This window comes from Haemorhous mexicanus, chromosome 5, assembly GCF_027477595.1.
Source record: "Haemorhous mexicanus isolate bHaeMex1 chromosome 5, bHaeMex1.pri, whole genome shotgun sequence".
NCBI classification, from domain to species: domain Eukaryota; kingdom Metazoa; phylum Chordata; class Aves; order Passeriformes; family Fringillidae; genus Haemorhous; species Haemorhous mexicanus.
In genome coordinates, this window is record NC_082345.1 from 61362492 (window position 1) to 61386440 (window position 23949).

At 41.0% G+C, this 23949-nt stretch overlaps 1 protein-coding gene and 1 long non-coding RNA gene across 10 annotated transcripts in view; one reads left to right on the plus strand and one right to left on the minus strand.

Annotated features, from left to right (window-relative positions):
- KIF21A (kinesin family member 21A) overlaps positions 1-12039 on the minus strand; it is an 87034-nt gene extending 74995 nt beyond the window's left edge. For 4 of the 9 annotated variants that reach the window (XM_059847315.1, XM_059847318.1, XM_059847314.1 and 1 more), the window contains exon 1: positions 11101-11301. In XM_059847315.1, the coding sequence (XP_059703298.1) occupies positions 11101-11144 (44 nt within the window). In that variant the 5' untranslated portion in view covers positions 11145-11301. Of the gene's footprint in view, positions 1-11100; positions 11302-11927 lie in introns of those variants that run through there. The other 5 variants (XM_059847322.1, XM_059847317.1, XM_059847316.1 and 2 more) reach the window with 2 other exon arrangements.
- Positions 11518-23949, plus strand: part of LOC132327778 (uncharacterized) — a 35927-nt gene continuing 23495 nt past the window's right edge. The window contains exon 1 of the long non-coding RNA XR_009486614.1: positions 11518-21227. This is a non-coding gene — a long non-coding RNA (uncharacterized LOC132327778). The remainder of the gene's footprint in view (positions 21228-23949) is intronic.

Below are 23949 nucleotides of genomic sequence, written 5' to 3' on the forward strand. Positions count from 1 at the left end.
GTCATATGAGGAGAATTAATAGACTTTACACAGAAAGAGTACAGCAACCCTGCAAACAACAAAAGCCTCCAGTACTTCACCCTGTGTATGCTTACAGTACATTATCTCCTAATAGCAGCCCTGTCACCAGGACCAGTGAATGACTGTCAGTCCCCCAGATCCGATCTACCATATTCAGAACTCATCTGGAGAAGAGGCTGGACCCCCTTTGCTGAAGGTGTCCTCCACATGTCACCTTTCCAACAGATCATAGGCACAGAGCTCTTCAGGATCTTCTTGGCTTCCAGGCCTTGTCTCCTCTCTGTCAGTGCAGAGGAGAGGATTACAGAGACAAAAGGCCCAAGCTCCTTTCTGAGGTTCACATTGGGAAGACAAGAGGCACTGGTCACAAAACAAAGCAAGAGATTTCCCAGCTCAGCATTAGGAAGAACTCTGGCCATCAAAAATTGGAACAGTCAAGTACTGATTGCCCAGAGACACTGGTGAATTGATCTCAGAGGTTTTTCCTAGACCTAACTTTTGACAGAGCCTTGCAAAACCTCACCTGAATTTAGTTTTGACACTGCTTTGAGGGGCAGGCTAGATCAGATGACCTCCTGAGGTCCCTTCAAACTTGGACTAATCTAGGCTTACCCTTCCAAATCAGTAAGGCTTTACTGTTCATGTGGACATTGTCACACCTCTGTGAACACATTCTGACATTTGAATGGGATCATTCAATTGTACTGAATTCAGGTCCTGGCACCCCACATGCAGCTTCACAGAATTACAGGCAATTGGGGTGGAAAAAACCCTGGGAATGTCAGAGTTCATTCACCCACTCAGCCTTTCTGGGCCAAAGTATTAATTAATTAACCAATTAATTAATTCAACATTTAATTAAATATTTAATTTAAATATTAACCAATTAATCCAAAATCTTCCTGGCAGTTACCAGTCTGAACTGTTTTGAAGAGTTTCCTGTAGGGACAATTTCACATCTCCATAGACAAAGCACAGGTTTATTTCCCTCCCTGTTCAGTCCACAATATTCATCCTTACAATGGACAAGTATCTTCTCCTCTCTTTTACTTTTCTTACTGAAATTTAAATCTACTACATTTTATCGACTTCACCTTGAGCATAAAGAACATTTTATTCCCTTCCATTCCATACTTGACTCTTGGTATTTTAGGACATGACCCTTACAAATCTTCACTCCTCGCATCCCACATGGAACCAGACATGTTTTCTAGACAAAGAGCCCTTTCCTGCCTCTTTTCAATTCCTCTTAGCCAGTCCACATTTTTTGTGAGCAGCAGGATCCAGAACCTACCACTAGACACCAGCAGCATTGAACAAAAAATGGATTTCTTTGCACCTTCATAAAGACTCCAGGTTCTACATACACTGAGTTTCTTCTTTTGCTACACTGCAACACTGCTGTTCCATGCTCATGAATAATGTGCACATTCCTCAAACATTTGCCTAGAGCAGCAGCAGAGAGTGCATCAGCCCTTTGTTTTAAATCAAGTATCTCCCAAGATGTAGGTCAACAACATTCTGTGCAAGTTCCCTCTTCCACTCCGCACGGTGAGAGCTGGAAATCCACAGGAGCATGGGCCAGCCCCGTTCTCGGGGGGCACAAGCACACAACAAAGCACTTTCATTTCAAAATCTCAGCTGCACAATGTTTCTGGGAGGTTCCTTCCAACCTTGACAAGCCTATGACTCCTCTTCAGGGCCTACCAGGGCTACACTTGTTGATATTTAGAGAACAATGAGAAGTCCATCTGCTCCTACAAGCTTCGCAAACAACAACAACGAAATAGATCTACAGCAACATTTTAAAATGCAGAGCCAAGACAGCGGGTTGACTGGCCAATGTAGATCACTTTGAAGACTGTGTGAGGAAGACAAAGAAAGAAAGAGAGCCAACAAAAAAAAAAAAAACAAGGCATGCACAAAACAAAAAAAAATGAAACAGTGAATCAAACAAATATTAAAAAACCTCACAGACACACCGCCCAAGAGCAAATTCAATTCAGCCCCAATTCAAACAAAACCCTTTTGGGAGTACAAAAAAGAAAAAAAGAACATTAATTATACTAATGTTTAACTGTCAAATAGTTTACTTGCAAATACCAATTCAGCCCTCTCATCTCATTTTTAGAGCTTACTGAACACCAATCCACTTCTGCTGAACTCAGAGTTCTGCTTGTAAAGATCAGAATGGCAATTTTATTGTTCCTGAGTGATGGGCTGACTGATCAGATTAGACAGAAGCATAAGCTGCACTCTAAGTGATACAGATTGAACAGGTGGCCTTCTCTCTGATCTTCAGCCTCTTCAAACACTTACAAGTAGAATCCTTCTCATTTCAATCACCTCTAGAAAATATGCACTTACATACTTAGCCATCCTTAGCCCAACACAAAAATATTTTTCTGGTCTTTAATGCATTTCAAATAGCTTGCTCCTAAACACATCAGTCATTCCCAAATATACCAGTAATTCACATGCATGATATAATTTTAACTTAAAAAATACAGATATTTAGATGGTATCAACATCTGTAGCCTACAAAGTAATATGTATGGATAATAATTTTAAGGAAAAATTCAAAGGCTTTACATTACAGAGAGAGTCTAAAAATTATTTCACATGAACTTAAAGATTAGACTTCAAAAAGAATGCATTTGAGAGTAGGGAGTGAAATAAACCTTACCTGGGCAACTTATGCAGAGTGACAACTAAAGCAATATATTTTTTACTTAGGAGGTAAAAAAAAAAAAAAAAGAGTAGTCAGCTACTTCCTCCAGATCAAAGTGTCTGGCACAGGCATAATTTTTTTTTTTTCTCTTCACAGAAATGAGCAAAGAGGAGAGGGAGAAACAAAGCCATATATAGAATTTTTAACAGTAAGACTTTTCATAGAAGGTAATGACAAACTCAGGTGTTTCAGCAGAGTTGGTTTTCTCACGATATTACATCATGTATTATTTATATCCTAAGTGCTTACTTTGAAGCTACGTCTTTGGCCTGAGGATCTTATGACATAATTCTAAGATGACAATAAACAAAGTGCCAAGGGAGCATGGGGAAAGGAAAGCAGGAAAAGAACATTTTAAAAAAGACAGATATTACTACCTACACTCATACCCCTCTTATATTCTCGTACAGGTGGAGATGGGAACACAGGGATGGTGTCCTATGACAGAATCAAGCACAAAATAAGACAGAGGCACTGCTGCAGTTGGTAAATCAATACCACAGAGAGTGATTAGCAACTCTAGGACCTTGGGATAATGAGCTACTCAGAATGACACAAAAGGTCTCTGGACTCATCTCTCAATTAGTCCCATGCTTAAGGAAAAAAATGTCCAACAAAATGAATGCTAAGGATTACTGACCAAGTTAATTAGGGAAGTATTTTGAATAAAATATACACACACACATCTGAAGTGAAGTTTACCTTTCTATCACTTTATTCCAAGAAGTCTCACACACAACATGGTACCAAATACTTAAAGGAACTCAGATATGCCACTTTCTACATTTTATGCAATATTAGATGTTTTACTGTGCATGAGAAATTTCCTAGCAAACCTGCTAGTGGCCCCAAAATTATACAAGACTGTATTTCACCATTTGCAATGTATTTCTAGAGGATAAACTCTTCTTTTGTACTTTCTCCTGTTATCGATGATTTGCACAACTTCTTAGACACCATTGCTAACCAATCCTGTATTTAATATAGTTTCTTGACTGACATTAGTACTTCACAGCTTTGCCGCTTCCCAGCTTAATATATCACCTTAAATTTGTTTTAGCAGTATTAAACAAAGGATAACTAACATAGTTACTAATGGAAAGAAAAAAAGCAGCTCATTAAAAATGCACAGCTTAAAGATCATAACCAAGAGGTTGGAGAACTGACTCAAGATGTGGAATACCTTTTTTCAAGGCCCCAGATGAGTTTATACCCAGAAAACAGAGAAACATGTTTGATCAAACTCTTCCACTATCAAAAGAGAACACTGCAGAAAAGATAAAGTGTCAGACTTTGAGATGTCTCACAAAAGGACATTTTCTCTCTAGTCCTGCTATCAATAACATTCCATGTGTTCAGCTCTGGTAGTTGAACTGGTAATGCTACAGCATGCTGCAGTCCTTCAACTCTCACTCACCTTGAAAATACTGCTTTACTCATGCTTTTACAGGATCAGTTATGCTGAACATAAAGGAAAATAAGTATCCTTCACAGCTACAGTATCCAAGAGGAAGCATTTCAAGAAACCTGGAGTACTCCAGAGCTACTATGGAAAGATTACATTAAATCTAAAATGTCCTGCAAAGACACAGTTATTTGCTAACCAACTGAACTATGCAGAGTTCCTACAGCAGCATAAATGCAAGAGCCAACAGTGAAACACTAAATTACCTAGACAACAAATCCTTTAGTCCATTTTTAAACTCAACAATGGAAGCACACTGTTCAATTTGAATGCATATAAATTGCTGTGTATAGTAGACCAACCACAACCTTTTACTAAGGTCTTGTTGCCCTCAGCTTTCTGTGTTGAAACTCCAGAGCAAACAGGCTCAAGGGATAAGTCATGCATTTTTGTAAGGCAGACTTAAAGATGTAAAGATGCTTAAAGGGGGCACTGTCCCAACCAGAATTTGACAGCTGATTTAAAGAAAAAAAAATTATTTACACAGAAAAATAATTATTCCAGCAGTGGCCAACTCCATCAAACCTGCTGAGGATACTACTAGACTAAAGGAACAGATGGTACTTGCTCCTCACTCTTTATTTCCATTCAGATTCTATTCAGGAAATATTTCATGCTAATCAACCATAAGATCTGAATCAGCAGGTTTTCACATTTTAGAACACATTTTGAATGTTTTGTTTCTCTATGCAACAAACTCACTGTGACATTAACCTTTTCTTTTCAATATTCTCCATTTGTATCTTGTTGCTATAAAACACATCAAACAAGACCATTTTTGAAAAATAAGTGTTTCTCCCCTTACACTGAAGCAGATATATTTCATAAGAGAAAAGTGGAAATTAACACAGAACTAAAAAAAAAAAAAACAAACAAGGAAGAATAGGAAAAAAATGAAAATGAAAAAGAATTTAAAACTATTCAAGAGAAAAGAAAGAGAGCATAATAAAAAAGCACAGCTCACGTAGTTACTCTTGCTAGACTTGTTCAGATTTGGTTTGATTTCTAATTAAACTTTCTTGTTCACAGTTCAAATGACACTTCTTGAAAGTGTTTTACATGGAAATAATATTAGCACAACAAAAAATTCTCTAGCCACCACAGATATTTAGTATTCTGCTGTATTTTCCTGTAAAATAAAAAAAGCACCTAAAGTTGCTTGATTTCAGCAGCAGCAGTCAGGCAACCTAACATGAAAGCAGGAATTCCAACAGCCACCTCTGAGTGGGCAGCAAGGGCAATCTATAAAAGGCTTAAAGCAAATCAAGGGAAAGCAGAGGGAGGGAGCAGGACTCTCTTGATCCCATGCACAAGGGTCATTCAAGTACTACAGAAGAATTTACAGATGTCACACAGTAAACCTGAAAATGTGAAGCCCGGAGTTCAGTAATAAAGGAATGTCTAGGCCAACAGATCATAAGTAGTAAAGAAAACACCATTAAATGGAAATTAGTGGCTAACTTGATGGTTCTTAAAAACAAAGTAAACTCCTAAGTCTTCTACAAACTTTGGGAAGTGACAAGTTAAAAATATAATTCATCCAAAAGCATGAGCAGACTGCTGAGGTACACCAACCACTGCTATTTCTTCTTCCTAAACTCAAGATACCCATCTTTTGGCAAGGAATACATGGCATTAAGGGAAAGGTCCAAGAAGGATTTCTTTCCCCTCCATCCAAGAATGAGTCTGTGTTTACAAGACAAGTGGTGAAAAGGGAAGTTTATTTCCTAGAAAGCAAGATCACAGAATTAAGACTGCCCCAAGCAATATCAGTAACGGGTGATCGAGTCAGATATTATGAAATCAGAATTAATTCAGCAGCAGATGGTGCCGTGTCTTTTCTTCAGCTAAAATGCAAAACATACCAACGGGGTAAAGTTTCAGAGAAGGACAAGGGGATGTTTGTGTAAGTCAGAGAGCAAAGAAAAACATCAAAACTAACAAAAAGATATGAAACAGGAGCTTTCCATTAACAGATTCCATGTAGAAGAGTTATTTCCCAACAGCTTGCTATTTAATGCTGCTGATAATTTCTCTTTTATCATATGGGGCATTCTTCTATACTTATAGACTGCTGAACTTCATCAAGATCATATTTTCCCCCCAAAAAAACCTTAACAGCTGATTACAGATGGGAAATAATTACTGTCTATTAAAATAAAAAGTTTGGTCCTTTCCAAGGAACCAATGGATAGTACTGTAGTCTATTGCTGTTGCTTATCTAGTTACAGAATGATTTATGAGAATGCTTAGCACTGTATGGGAAGCATGAAATTAGTATCTCCAGAGCTTATAATATATACCACAGCATACATGTCCATTCATCTAACATCTGAGGATCTATTCATGGTGAGAAGCTTAAACATAACTGTAACTGCTTGCACAACAGCAGCCCAAGAAAGAAAATCAATCTCAGCTGCCATCAAAGTGCTTCAAAATACACTTGTCTAAAAAGGACAGGTTCCTTTCACTCTGTTCCTTCTTTCCTAGTGTATCTAACAATAGCTGGACCTAGCACAGAGGAAAACAGCCTCACTATAAAAGCTTAAAAAGAAATTGCTTTAAAAGAAGAATGCAAAAATGTGAAAAGGTAGAGGGAGGTATGGCAACAAACAGCAGATTCCATATGGGGAGGAAAAAAGCCCACACAAACTAGTGAAGTAGGAAAAAAACCCTGCACAGGACAACCAGCTGATCACACAGTTCAACAACGGGGGGGTATGAAAAGAATCCCATACCAAAGCTTTGCAATGGATGAACATATTCTACTTGTGTAATCAAAAGTCAACACTGTATCCTAATGCCATGCCACAGTAAGCTTTAGTTGTAAAAATCTCTAATCTCCACTAAACTGAATTAATAACCAATGTGCTTTTCCAGCATACTTCATCTCCCTTTTGGAAAGCCAGAACCAGAAGCCATGTGGTTTTAATTCATCAGCTGCACTTATTACTTCTACTGTTACTAAAAACATTTATCTGTAGATCCATTACATTTTGCACACAGTTTCCATACTTGGCAAACAAATCAACATTTCACTTTTGTGAAGCAGTGTCACAACCTGTTGCAGACACCCAGGGTAGGTTTGAAAAAGAAATTTTTTAGACATCTCAAGGCAGAAGTGGGTGCCCAAATCCCAGAGCCCCTCTACACACATTAGGAGGAATGCAGCAAGACTCATATTCTTCACTTGAGGGATGAAACAAAGCAGATTGTCAATCACAGCAGATGAAGCAGCACCAGTGAGGCAGTTTTACCAAAGCAGGGAAGAAGGGAGATACACACAGGCACATCTAGGACGATGAGAAGTGGAAACTCTAAGTACTCTGTTCTTTACAGATATTAAACATGCCTGATTATAAAACACCATCCCCTGAAACTTCTTTGTGTTCTGCCCATTAACACAGTTTCAACTGGGCTCCATCTTTCACGAGAAAATGCCCAATGCCAAAGCTCTTCAGCTTCACCAACTGGTACTTCATGTTCTTTTACTGTCCACTCCCCTGAGGTGTCACCCAAACATGTCAGGGTGACCATCTTTTCTTGACTACTGGTCAGCTTGTACAGCAATTCATCTTTTAACACTGTACTTATTTTCTTCTTCTGTTTTAATACAGCACCTCTAACAAATCAACACTGAAGCTTATCATCTATACATCTAGGGCCTCCACTGACTGCCAGTGGATCAAGGCCATCTTTCACCTTTGAAGGGCTAGAAGAAAGACATTTCATTCAATGCTCTGCATTGTTATTTGGATCCTGTTATGGAGAAGACATAACAGACACCCTTCCATGCTTTATTAGGTACAGTCCTCCATACAAGACTTCTGGTTAGACCTATCCAAACATTATTGTTCTCCAAAGTTCTTTTGTTTCACATGTATCCAAAAATGCAAAGGACTGAAATGCAACTTTGATTTCTTAGACCACCACTGCTAGAACATCCTAAAATGGCCCCAAGCCACATGGAGCAAGGACAGGCACTAACTGTTGGAGCCATTTCAATGCCTGTGACCCAGCTCAGGTCTGGTTGGTAACAGGGTAAAAGTAACTGCACACTTCTTGGGTGACCCCATTCAGCCCCTTGCACGGGTCACACAACAGACCTAGACCACTGGCTGTTCAGGATCCAAGGTGAAAACTTCATCTACCCAACACACCACAAGCCTACACACTGTATTTTGCTGGTGGACACCACTGAAGTGGCAAGTGACAAGACATAGAAACTATTATCTACATCCTTTTGTGAACTTGAAACAGTTGCCTATGATGTTGATAACATTTCACAGCCTTCTAATCAAAAGTTAGTCTTCATATGCTGAAAAGACACTTAAAAAAGCAAGACAAATTTTAGACCTACAAAAATGATAGTTTTTCACATTTAAAAGAAAGTTCTCTACTCAGATGACTGTCTTCTATCACGGGGGCTCTCTGACCTTATGTGAAAGCAGACACTACACACAGCCACACAGAGAGCAAAGCTCTTTGCCAAAGTTGCACACCATCATCCACCAAGTCCACAAGTCTTTCAGTGGTGGGTGACTAGAGAAAAATCTTTTCTTAATTGGGGAACTTCACAGTAGTTACTGGATTATCTGCCAAACTATTTGAGCTCCGGTTTAGTGAAGCATGAAAGCTTCACTAAACCGGAGCTCATCAGTCACAAACCCATGATTACACTGAAGAAAATGGGGAGCAATTAGCATACAAGATGATAGCTTAAAGCTGGTGCTAATTGGAGAGAATGAAGTATTTTTCATTCCTGTTGGATACAATTAGGTGAGACAACCAGGTTCTGGAAAAACAATTTGCTTAACAATTTCAGTGATGTCTACTCTGTAACCTATGTTTAAAGTCTAAGCAAATTCATGCCTTTGCAGTGTATCTTGCAACCACGGGGGCTGCAAACTAAAAGCCAGTCCAGCTGTAGAGAGAGCCTTGCTCAGAAACATACATACAAAACACAACGAGTAATTCATCACAACTGTGGAGATCATTACTGAACTGTGCTCAAGTTGCCAAAAAGAGCTGAAGAGCAAAACCAACAAGGAAACAGAATGTAATGCTCATAATGCACGGTACAGCATGGCACCAATACACACTGAGATGCAAAATCGGTTGAATTATAGGACTGCACAAAATACACGATCAGAAATAAAAGAAAACCATCTACAAAGAGCTACTGGTGCAAAACCAATTATTGTGCATGCTTTTGTTCATGAATACCAAACACAGAGTGGAAAATCTCGTACATGAATAGTTAATTTGCCAAAACGAAGAAGGCAGACAAGAGGAAAAATGCAATCCTTCATTATTAGTGAACTGCACTCAGGCACAAAATGTTAGTTAGACAACTACACTGCAGAAATATACCTTAGAACATTAGGGATTTGTTGTCAAAAACTACATTTGGGTGACTTTAATTTACTTCTACAAATTCTTTACCAAATATTATTCCTAATCTACTTACCATACACCTACAATTATAAATGGATCTTCACCAGTAGGTTTTTTATTTAATTCCAAGCTGCAACAAACGTCTGCATTTGTAAATGAACTTCTACATCACTATTTCTTTTGGCTCAGAACATATTTAATATTTTCTTCAAATGAGAGAGCAGTCTGTAAACCTGTAACACACCCTGTTTTTAGGATCACACCTATCTCATATTTTCCTTTTTAAAAATACAGCCTAATTACGCTTTAGACTAGTACCTCCCTGAACACTATGTGAAAAATGCTTCAACAGATAGCACTCACAAAAGCATCTCTTCCAACAGAAAATGCTGCTGCAATCAGACTTTAATGAACAACTGCAGCATACACACCACGTTATCAGGCAGGGGTGGTGCTTCTCTGTTTACTGAAAATGTTATTGCACCGTTCCCCCTACTCCATGTCTCAACAAAGGCACGCAGTAACATTGCTTACTTCTGCATCCTTCAGAGAAAACAAAACAAACCTAAGAAATCACCCTCTACGTCTTCCTGAACAACCCTTGAATTCTCTAATGCAAGATGGTCCAAGGACCCACTGAGACAAACAGACCTTCCCATAAGGTCTGATTTCTCGTGTTGTAATACTCCAAGTGTGCCAGCATAAAGAAACTTCTTAAAAGTAAAGAAATAAATCGACAGTATCACAATTAAACCCCAAACACTGACGTATCATAAACAGACATAGATATATGCACATATACATGTATTTCTCCTCATGCTTCAATCATGTAAAGACATCTTGAAAACTGAAGCATCCACGGGCTAAACTGGAAGCTCTTCAAACAATAAAATAGTATTTTCACGTAGAAAACCGAGAAGAGCCAAGAGCTCAATGATGAATAGCAGATTTTTATCTCTGATTAAAGAGCAATTTGAATTAACTGATGTTATAAAATTATTTAAGCTCCCCTCCCATCATGACTTCTACATACACCTAATTCCTATGTATGCGAGCAGCCCCATGGGAGTCCATCCCTCTGCTATGTGAGGTTAGACACCGCGGGATAAAAGCCTTTATCCTTCTATAAATACCAGCGTGCCGGGATCCACTCTCCTAAAGCTCCGTGATGCAAACAGCATCGCCACAGTCCAAGGGCTGCTCTGCTTCCATGAGTAAGCACTAGCAGCACCGGGCTATAATTAGTTGGAGTATTTTTAGGGTCACTGCTCAAAATTAGAGAGAAATGACTGAGAAAGACCTCAGAACGGTGGGGGCTTTCCCCTCTCCTTTGGCTATTTCCTACTGCTGTGCGGAAAAAGAGGCTCCGCAGGGGCCGAGGGGAGGCGACCCCCTCTCTGCAGGGAAGATGTGCCGGGCTGCCGTCCCCGGCCGGGTGGGCGCTGGGAGCGCGCCGCGGCCCCGGGCCCGCAGCAGCGCCGCTTACCTGACCGCCACCCGCACCGAGCTCTCGTCCGGGCCGGCCGACATGGTGCCAAGGGCGAGGGGCGGCCGCAGCCGGGCCGGGAGCTCCGCCGGGCCGCGGAGGAGGTGGGGGCACTGCTGCGGCTCCCCCCTCACCTCCTCCTCCTGCTCCGCCACCTCCTCTCTCCAGCCATTTTAGGTGACTGAATGAATAGGTAGGAGCCGCGGCAGTGCAGGGCGGTTCGCACCGCTCCTCCTCCTCCTCCTCCTCCCCCCACCGCCTGCCCGCCCCGCTCCGGCCCGGCCCCTCCAGCGCCTGGGCAGGGAGCGCTGTCAGTCAGCCACCGGCGGACCGAGCCACGGCCCCGGTCACCGGCCCCCGCCCCGCCGGGTCCGGCGCCTCCGCCCGCGGCAGCCGCAGTGCGTCAGCGGCCCCGCCCCGGGCAGCCGCCAGCGCGGGCAGACGGCGGCTGTGCGGGCACCGCGCTCCCGACACACACACCCAGACACACACACAGGCCCGCAGACACAGACACCGCCTTCTCCGCATGCCCCCTTCACACGCACCCGCACCCCCTGACGCGCCGTGTCTCCACGCACACCTGTTCGTATGTGAGTACACGCTCCTCGCCTTTGCCTTTCCACAGCACACACCCGGTGCTCGCACAGCTCGCCCGTGAAGGCTCGGCACACTCGCCCTGCCCGTGCGCCGAGCGCTGGCAGCTGTGGGCGCTCACGGCGCCGTGGAGGTGCCCGGCCACTCGTGCCTCTGGCCCTGGCTCGCAGGGGCACACGCGTGGCGCTGCCCGCCTGCTGCAGCGCTGGCACGCACAGCTCGTCCCCACGCACCTCTGCACTCACGCTAACAACACGCTCGGCTCTTGCACACGCAATGCACAAGGGCACGCAGCTTCCGAGGCCTCCCTCCCGGGAAAGAGGGGCTCATCCCGCTGTCTGGGCTCGGTCGTTTGCCCTTGCACGTTTTTCCCTTTCGCAGGCAGGAATGAGATGTCCTCATTCCTCTTCTGACCCTGTGTGGTCCTCGCGACCCTCGTGCCGGCGGGAGCACACAGTTGTCCCACCTCTCTGGGGTACTGGCAGGTTTGTTTGCCGAAGCTGCTCCAGCCAGGCATCTCTGTTCTCACTTCGCTAATGAAATGCCTGGCTTTGAGCTGGAAACTGAGTGGGTGGATGACACTAATTTTTGATGCAAATCGTATCCCTGCCAGGAAAGAAGCCTGATTATTTTGCCCAAAACAATTCACATTCCTAAGGAAGATTTTCCATCAGAATAGGCCCGGGTTTGAATTCTTAATGATATGCTAAAAACCTTGCAGTTCTAGTTGTTTTGCTTCTGATAGTGAAGGTTGATCACGCCCAGGCCCCAGCCTTTGTCAAAGATGTGCAGGTGAGGTCTCCCAGCTGGCTGGGGCCTGTAGCCACAGCTCTGAATCATTCAAAAGTCTCCTTCTCAGCAGGAATCCACTGTGTTATTGTTGCTCTGCATGTTTCTCATAGTTATTTTCTCTAACTTTTCTATTTTTCTTTACTTACACTGAAATTAGATTGTTTCTAGAAAATAACCCACCTGGAAGTTGCTATACACAATGATGGTCTCCTTTCTTCTGAATTACACAGCACCAGCATTCAAATCCCCAAGAGCATTTGAAAATAGGGGGAACTTAAGCTACATACCATATTGCTGAGGTAAACTGAGATAATATTTATCCAAAAGGCAGAAAAATGGAGACACAGATAGTTCAGTATGAAATCATTGAGGTAATCTGGTACAGGCAGAACAAAGACTAGATTTCCCTGGGTTTCTCAGCTCATTATTCTGTATTTGATGCCGTAGGTCAGATGCCTTGTTTCTCCTTTTGCCATGATATTTTATGGGATGGGCAAGATAGCAGATAAAGAAAAAGCTCCTACAGGTGAATTGTGTTGGCATTCATACCAAACAGCTTCAAAATGAAAGTGATAGGAGTTTCATAGTTCAGGGCGTTTCCATCTAGATGGGACTGAACACTCATGACTGTGTCATGCATCTGTGGATATTGCACTGAGCTCTTTAAAAATACCTGCAGCTCACCCACAGTGAGTGGAATCCTGTGGCCTAATTAGGTTCTGACAATTTATGTGCACCAGATTTACAAATCCAAATCTTATCCAGAAGTATCCAATGCATTTTTTTCAGCTGGCACAGTTACAAGGTTAATGTAATAAACATAATCAACACAAATGTATACCTGGGCACAGCATTTATTTCACATAGCATGTTTGCTGTCCAGCAAAGCTCATCCGCGTCATATTGCCCATGCCTGTAAAATCCTGCTAAATCAGTGTCTCTGGTGTGCCATGTGAGCTGTGCTGAAAACCGAGCAGGGTGTAGCAGCTGCAGGATGCTCAGACTCAAAATTATACTCTAGACCTTTCCAGGACTATTTCTTTTTTGGCTGTTGTGTGGCTATTAGACATTTGCTTCAGCTTGATTTTATCTAGCTCTCTATCTTCTATACTGAAAAAGACATTAGCAGATTAAAATCTGGCAGAAGTTCTCCTGAGCTTAATGTCATGTATATAAATGGATTGGTATCCACAGATTTCAGACCTTAATGACACAGTTTTTTATCCACATTGGTATTAAAATTTTTGGTGGTATAGTAAAATTATTTTATTCTAAGTTATGGTTATTTCAGTCCTACAATATTACACACATATTTTCTATCTTGGATATTTCACTCCAATTCCAGACTCTTCTGCAATTAATCTAGCAAGTGACATTTAGCTTCTTACCATGTTTGATGCAAATTGCCTGATTTGTGTCCATTCAGATGTAAAGTAGGAAAAAGACATAGGTCCTATTTCTGTGCAGAATTTTTCCATTTGTTCCCTATTTCCAGAAAACATACAACCCTTCTGTCAAAATAGGCTTTTATTTTTTCTCAACTTGTCCAATGTAAACAATCACAGTGCTATACTGTTAACTTCGCTGCACCAGGAAACCTGAATCAAATCTGCTTTTCATTTCTTATAATGCAAATGACCTGCACCCTCCAGCATCCTATTCATCTCCTTGAAGGAGTAACTTGAATAATATTAAGGGCACAATATCTCCCTTTTTTATTGTTTAAATAGGTAGCTAAATTGCCAGTGTCTAGTTTATATAAAGCTGTATAGGCTAGATGATAGCATTTACAGATTTGTCCAATCTCACAGCTGATGAATGAGGCTTTCCTAAAATTCCCCTCCCCTCGTGGCTACAGCACTACAGGTACCAAACGCCTCTGGTCACTCCCTGAGCAGCTGCAGACAGATGGGGGACAAACTTCAGGGCTGGGGAGGAGGGAGGGAGTTTACAGCTCTGGTCCCTGCTCGGTGCTTGGAGGAGGACTGCTGGGAACACCCCTCGTCCTTCCCTGGCAGCCGTCCCGGTGACGGCTGTCTCACTTTCACTGCCTCCATTCCCCTGCCACATGACTCAGCGCCATGAGCTTCATTCACTGGGCAACCAAACAAAAACCTGTGCTCTGCCTGACACACACACAGCACACCCTGCACAGATGGTCAAACTGCCCACAGAGGTCCTGTAAGCCGCGGAAGCTGCCTAAAATCACTGAGCTGCACACAACTTGAATGAGCCAAGCAGACCCCGCTTAGGGGTCAGAGCCCTGTGCTTTGACCTGGGTATGTTTGCAGACAAGTTGTATCAGCTGTGCCTGTGCTGCACCAGCTGGGTTTGAAATTATCTAATTGAAATAGACCGCTTCCATTTTTTAAACTGCTAACTTACTGGTGCTAAATAAGCCAATTTAATCAAAGATTTGGCTTGTTAATTGCTTATTTATTTGACCTGTTGAACGTTTCATTCAATTTGAAGAGGAGGTTCTGTTAAGCAGTGGAAGTGACTTGGTTTCATTGAGACAGGCAATAATATATAAATCACTGATTTCTGATTAATCTGTGTCAGATAGATTAATTGCACCATGACTGGTAGAAGGCTTCAAGAAAAATCCTTAGGTTTTGTCAAGTCAAATATTAGGTTTTGTCAAGTTAAGCACCTGACCTGGGCATTTCCCCACCACTATGGAAGGCAGAGATTCTTTCAGATACAGAGAGTGGAACACGAAATATTCAAGTGCTATAAAAGAACAATATTGAAGGACGTTACATCTCATCATCTGCATACTTTGTGCTGCTTTATTAAACTCACACACACAAAATAATCAGCTATATATCATCTCATTAGTGACTATTGTTTTCTTGAATGTATATACTAAATAAACTCTTCTTTGCCACATACAAGCCACAATTTATTCCATGGTTTTTAACAAACCATGAAACCTAAACATTAGGCAAATAGAATATAATGTATAAATTAAAATGAGCAAAATTTATATTATATTCATTCATACAATCATTTGAAAAATGGGAATATTTGGGCTCATATAAGCGTCCACAGATTTTGTCTCAGCTTTTTGCTTGTCCATGTCTGTCTATGAACTGGGTGACCCAATAATTCCTTGTATTCCAGTATCTTTTGAAGCAGGAAAGGTAACTGAACTCCTATGCAACTGTGTTTCATGAGCTGTTGCTGATGGAAATTATGTCAGCAACATTCACGCATCAGCAATAATCACTCCATTTTCTCTCATAAACACTAAACTCTTCAACATTAATGTATACAGTGCTTCCAGCTTTCTACTTGGCAAAGTGAAACTTCTGTATGTATTTTCTGCTTGATGCCTTGGGCTTACATGAATCTTAGGCTTTCCCTTAGTAATCTTTTGAGAGATCTCCACTACGAACAAAACTAAACTTCTAAAAACTGTTACAATTTAATTTTTAAGGACTTTCTGAAAGTAGTCTTTTCTTCTCTGACTGGCTTTTCATTTTAAACTGCAGGTCTTGGAAAGCAGTCAAGTCTATAAAAGACATTTAAAATACCTTCCATTTTCTTCCCATCACTCACTAAGACTTTTGGTTAAATAACAATGAGTAAAGAAAAGTGTTAAGCCGCTCTTAACTGGCAGGCTAAAATATGCAACAGGGGAGCCTTTGCTTCCAATAACTGTGGAGAAGAAAGCAAGCTGCAAACTTGGCTTGTGACAGGATGGGGGGAAGTAATATCAAAGTTGAGAAGGAAAAAAGGAGTGCAAGGTGATGTTTATGTAATCAGAATAACAGCAGATAAGGAAAGGAAACAGACTGGTTTGGTACAGATGTCTGTGGAGAGAAGAAGGTAGAGAAACCAGAAAGGACAGGGTGGAGAAGGAAGAGGGATTTCTGGAATCAAAGCCAAGCAATGGCTCTGCAGGGTTATTTCTGGAGCTGATCAGCATAAGAGGAAAAGCAGCATGAGGCACCTCTGAAGTGAGAAGAAAGGAGGTTGGTGTTTTCCATCCACCCTCCAGAAAATGAATGAACTCTACAGGAGAAAATACAATGAAAAGAAACATATGATAAAGGATCATATCTGGAGCTGAGCAGAGGATTCAGTGGGAATAGAACCACTACACTTGATGATGAAAGAAAGTATTTCATTGTGTACTTATTCTTTTTACTCATAAAAATTTTATTGTGTTACTGCTTTGTTAACAACAATGTAGTTATCATTTCCTTGGCCCCTGGCAGGCCAGAGTGGTTGTCTTATATAACAAAAATGTGGTTTTGACTTATTTATCTTTCTTCTGGGCCTAAGGAATGCTGTAATATATAATACTATAATTGCTGTCTATACTAAGATGGTCATATAAGGATCATATATATTTTGATATAAACATGTGTATTGTATTATATCCCATGTAGCACAAAACCACATTAGATCCCCATTGAACCAGTACTGCCAGACTAGAAGAAAACACATGAAAAAAAAAACAGAGCTAAAACATGTCTCTGTAGCAAACCTCCACTGTGTGATCTTAAACAGATTCATGATTCAAATCAGTGGATATCACTAAGAATGAATATGCCTTTTATGTCACTGTGTTTTGAGGATTTGTTGGTTAACTGAAGGTCGGGATCACCTGTTCTGTAGTAAAATCTTGCAAGTTCACCCTGGCAACTGGATGTTATTAAGGTATTAATAACTTCAGGTATTAAAGGAAGAATCTAAATACTGGAGATGAGTGAAAAAAAATACCAGAAAGTAGTCTTTATGATAATGTAATTTAGTTCAATCATTTATGATAATACTATTAAAATCTAGCACAGTATGAAGAATAAAATAAGTGTTAGCAGGACAAGACTTTACTGGGTCTTTGGGTTGTTAAATATCTCCCAAGGTTAGCCAGGTCCTGCAGTTTTTTGCAAGGGACTTAATCCTGTGGGTCAGAATCTTGTGCTTCTAAACCTGGTCCTTGGGCCTGGCTCACCAATGCTTTGAGATAAGCCCAACATGATCAGGATAGCTGAATGCTATGCTGCCTTCATGTCGCTGCAAAAGACTACAGAGTGGGAACAGTGTAGAGCAGTAACAGTGTAAAGTAGTAAAGTAGCCAGCTACTTTATAGATCTTAACCAAATCCTGTACAGCTCTTTCCTTCTCCTAGACAGAAACTGAGGCAAGAAGGACACGTGAATTGCAGATGCCTGTAGAAGAGATGGTTGTCAAAAACAATATTACAGCTGATTTGCCTGTGCAAACACTATTAGACCACACCTTAACAAGATGAATTATTAATAAAAAAGCTGCACGGGAAATTAATTTCTGCTGCCTCTCACCAAAACCAGTTGTTCAGACTTGAATGTGTCACAGTTGCACAACGTAAGTTTTGCCTTAAGGACACAGTTACCCAACATGATGGATTTTTCATGATGTCCTTCCTAACAGTATCCTCATCCTTCCTCTGTCCTTCCAATTTCCCTCTTCATCACCATGATATCAATTTTTGGTTCAGCTTTCTAGAAGGTGCAGAATGATGGGAGTCCTGTGTTTGTATGGTGAGCACAGCATTAGCAGTCCCAGGCTGGGCAGCATCCTCTGTGCAGCCTTGCCAATCTGCCCTGGATAAAATAGGGAAAAAAAAAATTACATATTTAAATGACAGGCATCAAACCCTAGCACATGGATGGAATCAATGTTAAGTTACCCATCTCTGGTAAAATATCCAGGTGAAAGTAGTTCCAATGAGACTGGGAAATTTTCTGTTTCCCTTCAGAACCTGCTGATGACTACTAGCAGAGGTTACTTGCTGGCCAGTTCTATTATTACACTGTGTAAACATCTTATCCTGCTGTACTGTGTTCCAGACTCCCTCCCACTTCTCTGTTCACAATTGATGGAGTGCCTAAGACCTGGATGATGAGTTCTTCGGCTTAGAACTTGTACAATTTTTTACAAAATCCCATTTCCTAGTTAGCATCCTTAGGCATTACCACAATAAAACCAATAAATAGTAATAACAAAAAAAGAAGGATGGAAGGTGGGTGAAGACATGACTAATTACTTAAACAATACTTGGACCACAAGCCACAGGCAACATAGGAGCTTGGGGAAGAGCAAGTGGGTGGAGAGTTACCTGAACAACAGAGGGTTGGGCAGGTAAAGAATAGATATTGCAAGACAAAACTGAGAGTTTTTATTTTGATAGCATCATGGAATTTATAAATTAAGGGATGACAGCTGTAGATTAAGCATGGCACAAGTTGCTTTACTCTCTCTCTCTGTGCAGCCTGGCTTGGCACTGTCACACAGAAAAAAGCTAGTTGAAATGGTGATATAACAAGCTGGGAGATGTGAGAAGCAGAAGTTCCCAAACCAGGTTGGCAGAAGGACCACGTGCTGTACCATGGCAGCTGCAGCACCAAACCTTGCCTCCCCTTCCCATGAGGAAGGCCGTGCTTCCCTCTCAGGGCTGGGCTTACACTTGGGTGGAGGAGAGGCATGCACTTATCCAGGTAGTGTTGGGTTAAACAACAACTCCTCACCTTTCCCTGGAAAATGCAAGAAACTGAGCCTTGTTTGCCTTAATATTTATTTTCATTTATTTTCATACCACTCACTGTGTGTATGTCGCTTGGAAACACTTAGGCCAAAAGATGATACAACAGTGACAGACTGAACTTTATTTAAATTTATATTTGTGGATTGGGAGCATAGATGTAGTTGCTCCTGAAATGAAGGAGCACTTCTTTGCACAGTGGGTAATGAACTTCTGGAATTCATTGCCACAGGAGGTTGGGAAAGCAGGCTATTAGCAGGCATAAAAAGGGATTAGAAAAGATTTGTGAACAATGCCTCTATTAACAGATAATAAAAGGAACAGGCAGTTCCAATGTCCGTGGGCTTAGGAGACTGGACCAGAGGAAGAGGCCAGGTACACATGCTCTCCCTGAAAAGCATCTCCTATGATCTGAGGCTATGCAATCTGGATCTGCCTTGGCCATCTCTGTTAATGTTGTGCTGGGAGTGTGGGGCACTCTCCAGGCTCTGCTGGGGCCTTCAAAACCTGTGGCTCACCAGGGCAGATGGCCAGCACCCATGCAGCTACCCCAGGGCCATCACAGGCACTGGGCAGCAACAGCACCCGCAGAACATTTCTTAATGCTCTGATGGGTTAAGCCCTAAGTGGTGCTGCTCTCAAAGAGGGCCAGAAACCAGCGTGGTGGAGTTGAAAAGGAGTTATAAAGAACAAAAAGGAACTGGCTTTAACAAATCATTCACTGGGGATCAGGAAAATACAGATGGAGGGAGACATAAAATTCTGTTAATACACTACAAGTTTGATAATTGTTTGGGATAGCACCAAAGGAATTCACTCTCCAAAAAGTGAATAAAAACAAGTATTCCTTTATTTCAAGGGACCCACTAAAAGGAAGAGTGAAATCAAACTAGACATGACTTTTCAGCTGTCTCTTTTTTCCAGCAGAATGCTCTAAGTCTAGTTTATTCTGCTCATACCATTTCTGAGTACTTCTACTGCCCTTTTCTGGATTCTTCCAATTCTGTTACCTCCTGCCTGAAATCAGGGCAGTATACTGAAACTACTCTCCATGTTAGGCTGCACCATGGATTCTTACCCTAGCACAAGGAGGTTCTCTGTTTTTCTTATTTTGTTTGCAAGTCCTGAGGCTGTGTTTGTCTGATTGACCAGCACTGAGCTGGCATTTGTTATTCACCATCTAATATCTTCTTCCTCTATGGTAATAGGGAAATCTTTTTTTGTTTTGTTTTCCCTGTAAAATGAAAGACCATTTTCTCTTCTGTCTTTGTGCTCTGAATTTCATTTACCACTTTTTATCACTGAGTCATTCTGGTTTAGGAGATTATTCTAGATATTTTCATAACTATTGAAGTTATTATCTCATTGTCTGGCTTTCCATGGAAAATGTAGATCTTAGCAAATATTCTTCTGAGGCTCAGATAATCAAAACATTGAAGAAATTAGGGCTGTTTTAGAAAAATGTGAGGAATGAGGAAGACCTGTAATATGCGATAGACTGGTACAAGGGAAAATACTTAAATTAGCTCTGTGTGTGTGTGTGTATATCCCTGGTTACACAATAGCCATGGAGCACATAACCAAAGAACAGAAATACCTGGAGGGAATGAGCAAAGAAGACTTACAGAGGAGCAGACTGTGATTGAGAATACAGAAGGAGGATCTCAGGAATGAAGTTCATTACAGTCATCTATGTACATATCCAAGAAAATCTCTTTGGGAAAGTAAGAAATGCATCACTGCTGGGACACTGTAAATGCCACTGGCAGAAAAGGACCAAGAGCAGCAGCAGTGTCCATTCAGAAATTACTGTGACCTTATTTGTATCTCTAGGCCCATGGACAATGGCTAATCAACACAAGAAAGAATTCTGGTTTGCTTTATGCTTTTTCTTCTTTCTGTTTTCTGTTCTTTGAATGAAGTCCTACTTTAACAAGTGTGGCAGTGTAATGAAAAAAAGTTCCTCACAAATATTGAATAGTCATATAGCAGAGAAAAGAGCACCACCTAGTGCTAAGTGCTGTTTCTTGATGCTGAGGTGTCTCCGTGCACTCTTATCTTCTGGATGTCTTGATTTTGGTGTTTTCCTGCAGTTTACCCATCCAGAGAAGATGTAATCCTTGGCATCGAGGAGTATCCAGGCTGTTGATAAGAGCAGCTGGTTCATCAAGAGCTCAACATCTCTCAGAGTTTTGTGCACACTAAGGTAATGCCCTAGGCACCTAGTTAACCTAATTGTGGTTATTTGTCTGATTCATTCGGGCTGGATTCTATTGCCCTTACTCACCCAATGGAGTTTTGTGCTCCACAGATAAGTCTCTCTGCTTTCACTCTAGTGAAAATTAGTCAACACTTATGGGACAGGCTTCAGATAGCAGAAGACCAATCTTCTAATGCTTGCACTTATAAAGACAAGGATTCATTGCATTTACAGTCTGATCTTACACTCTCATCAAATTTTCTAGCTTTTCTTGGTTATGTGAAAGTTGGACTATTGTTTGTTTGTTTGACTGTTGTGTTTTTTCCTGTTTGATTGGGGGTTGTTTGTTTTTAAAATATCCAGATCTTGAGAAAAACCATTGTTTTACATGAAAGTTGCTTTCATTATCATAATGATAGATCATATGCAACTTTTTAAGCATTTATAATTAAGACTGGTAATTGTTTGTTTCCTGCTGATTATCAATCCACATTATGTTAGTGTTGTTATTTTTGGTCTTCAAAGCCTTCTACTTTGTATCAGAGCATTGAATTTTCTGTCATAATGTAATTAAAATTTCAAAAGAAGACCAAAAGCAGGTAAATCAACTTAGAATGATTCTGCATCAGCTATCATTATGTATTATTTAAATAGCTCCAGACTTGAAGATACATGTAGCATTGGTTATATGAGTTAATTTATATATAGGTGTCCATAGTAAAATGCAATTTAAATGTCTTATTCCATTAAAATTTGTGATCTTCACTGACAGTTATGGCCAGATTAAAGTTCTCTAATAATGAAGTTATTTCTTTCCTTGAAATTACTGAGCATTCACTACTGTTTTAACAGGAAGATGATGAAACTCAGCTATTCAAACTCCTTCCACATCTTCTGATTTGCAAAGCATAGTTTAGCCCACAGAGCTTTTTATTTCTGTCCTTTATAGTCCTACATTTTTATCCTATCTGGCAAACTTCACCAAGTGCAGTCTTCACCAGAAAAGAAATGCTCTGTGACACCCAGAGCTCTTTCTGCCATATTGTGTCTATAGTCTCACTGTTGCAAATATTGCCACCTACTAATGATCATTTCTTCTTTTAATTTCTAAAATACCAGGTGATTAATTTGGATGTTTTTATTTATAGGAATGTTTTGTTGTTTTGTGGGTTTTTTTGTAGTTTATAGGATTTTGGTTTGTTCTTACATGGTTTTGTCCTTTACCAAGAGAAAATGGCAGAATTTGTCTGTGTGAGTATGTGTGTGTGTGTGTATACATATATAAATAATACTTTGGAAAGGGTTGGGATTTTGCATCTTTTCTATAGTAAAAACTGTGGGGAGCATGGGAGAGTCTGTGGGGAGTATCTCATTGCACGTGGGTTTAAGTCTGTCACCACACTCAGCAACAGAACATCTATTCATGGCTATACAACTGGCACAGTAATTAACTAATTAGCAGGGACTAATTGATAAAAATACAGCTACAGTGAATTAAATAGCCTGTGCACTTCTAACTAGGAGAGTTATGAATTCATACTTTTTCTCCTCAGGAAACTAACAAACTCCTGAGAAATGAAACCAAAGCAAAATTATACATTGCTATGAGTGAAGCAAGAGCAATAAGAGACTCTGGCAACTGCATAAGTTGAGGTTTTTGGCCCCATGCAAGGCGAGTGTGCAGCCCCACATTAACGATGGGCAGTAGCAGTTAAGATCCCTGCTGTCACCAAGGGCCTGCTGCTCTGCCCTCCCCAGTCTGGCACCTTGGCTTTTTCTTGTAGAGGAGGCAGAGGTCACCAATCCTACCCTTCAAACTGAGTGGTGCTGGACTCCCTTTACACCAGTGCAGGGAGAGGGCAAGCCCTGCTCCTCTGTGCCTGGGAGCTGTTCAAGCCTCCTTCCCCTGTTTGTTCCCCAGGGTCTAGGGAAGGAAAAAAGTATACCTGTGTTAATGCCAACTTGGGAGAGTTAGTTATTCCCTAGAGACTGCTTTCTTTTCTCACACAGCATGCCCACTGTCAGGAAAGTTTGGCAGGGGTGAGGCTAGTTGCAAGCAAGAAGCCACAGTCCCACCACTCTGCTGTGATGATAGCCTTTGCAGGAGCAAACTAGTGGCATCTATTTAAAAATTGTTACAGACCAAAGATTTTTTTTTTTTCCCAGACTGTCTATTTGTTCCCAGTTCTGGTTTTGTTCTGTGTTTTCAGCGAGCATATAATTACCATGAATTATATAGCAGAACAGGGTGTGTATAAGGCACACCTTGAACAAGCAGGTTCTCATTGGCTTGAGCAATGGCTTGAGAGGTGTTGTTTCCCAAGCACAGCTTGCAAACCCACGGTCTGGGAGGCTTCTGCTGAAAACTGTTTTGTTTTAAGGCTTTAAAAAGTGACATATCATACCTCCTGCAATGTCAGGGCAATCTGTAGCTCTTGGATTAACTAACCATAGCCTCTCCTTATAGCAAACATAGAAACATTAAAGATCACAGACTAAAATTATGTTAAAGCAGATACAGATACTGACTGTCAATCATTTTTAGCAGATGTCGAATAAATCCTTCTTTATATGTTTGGGCAGGGTAAACTAAACATCTTGCAGATTTCATCACCGTATTTCAGTTTAGTCCTAAGATTATCCATAGAATGGTTTGGTTTTGAAGGGACTTTATAGATCATCTCATTCCAACCCTCCTGCTGTGGGCAGGGACACTTTCCACTAGATC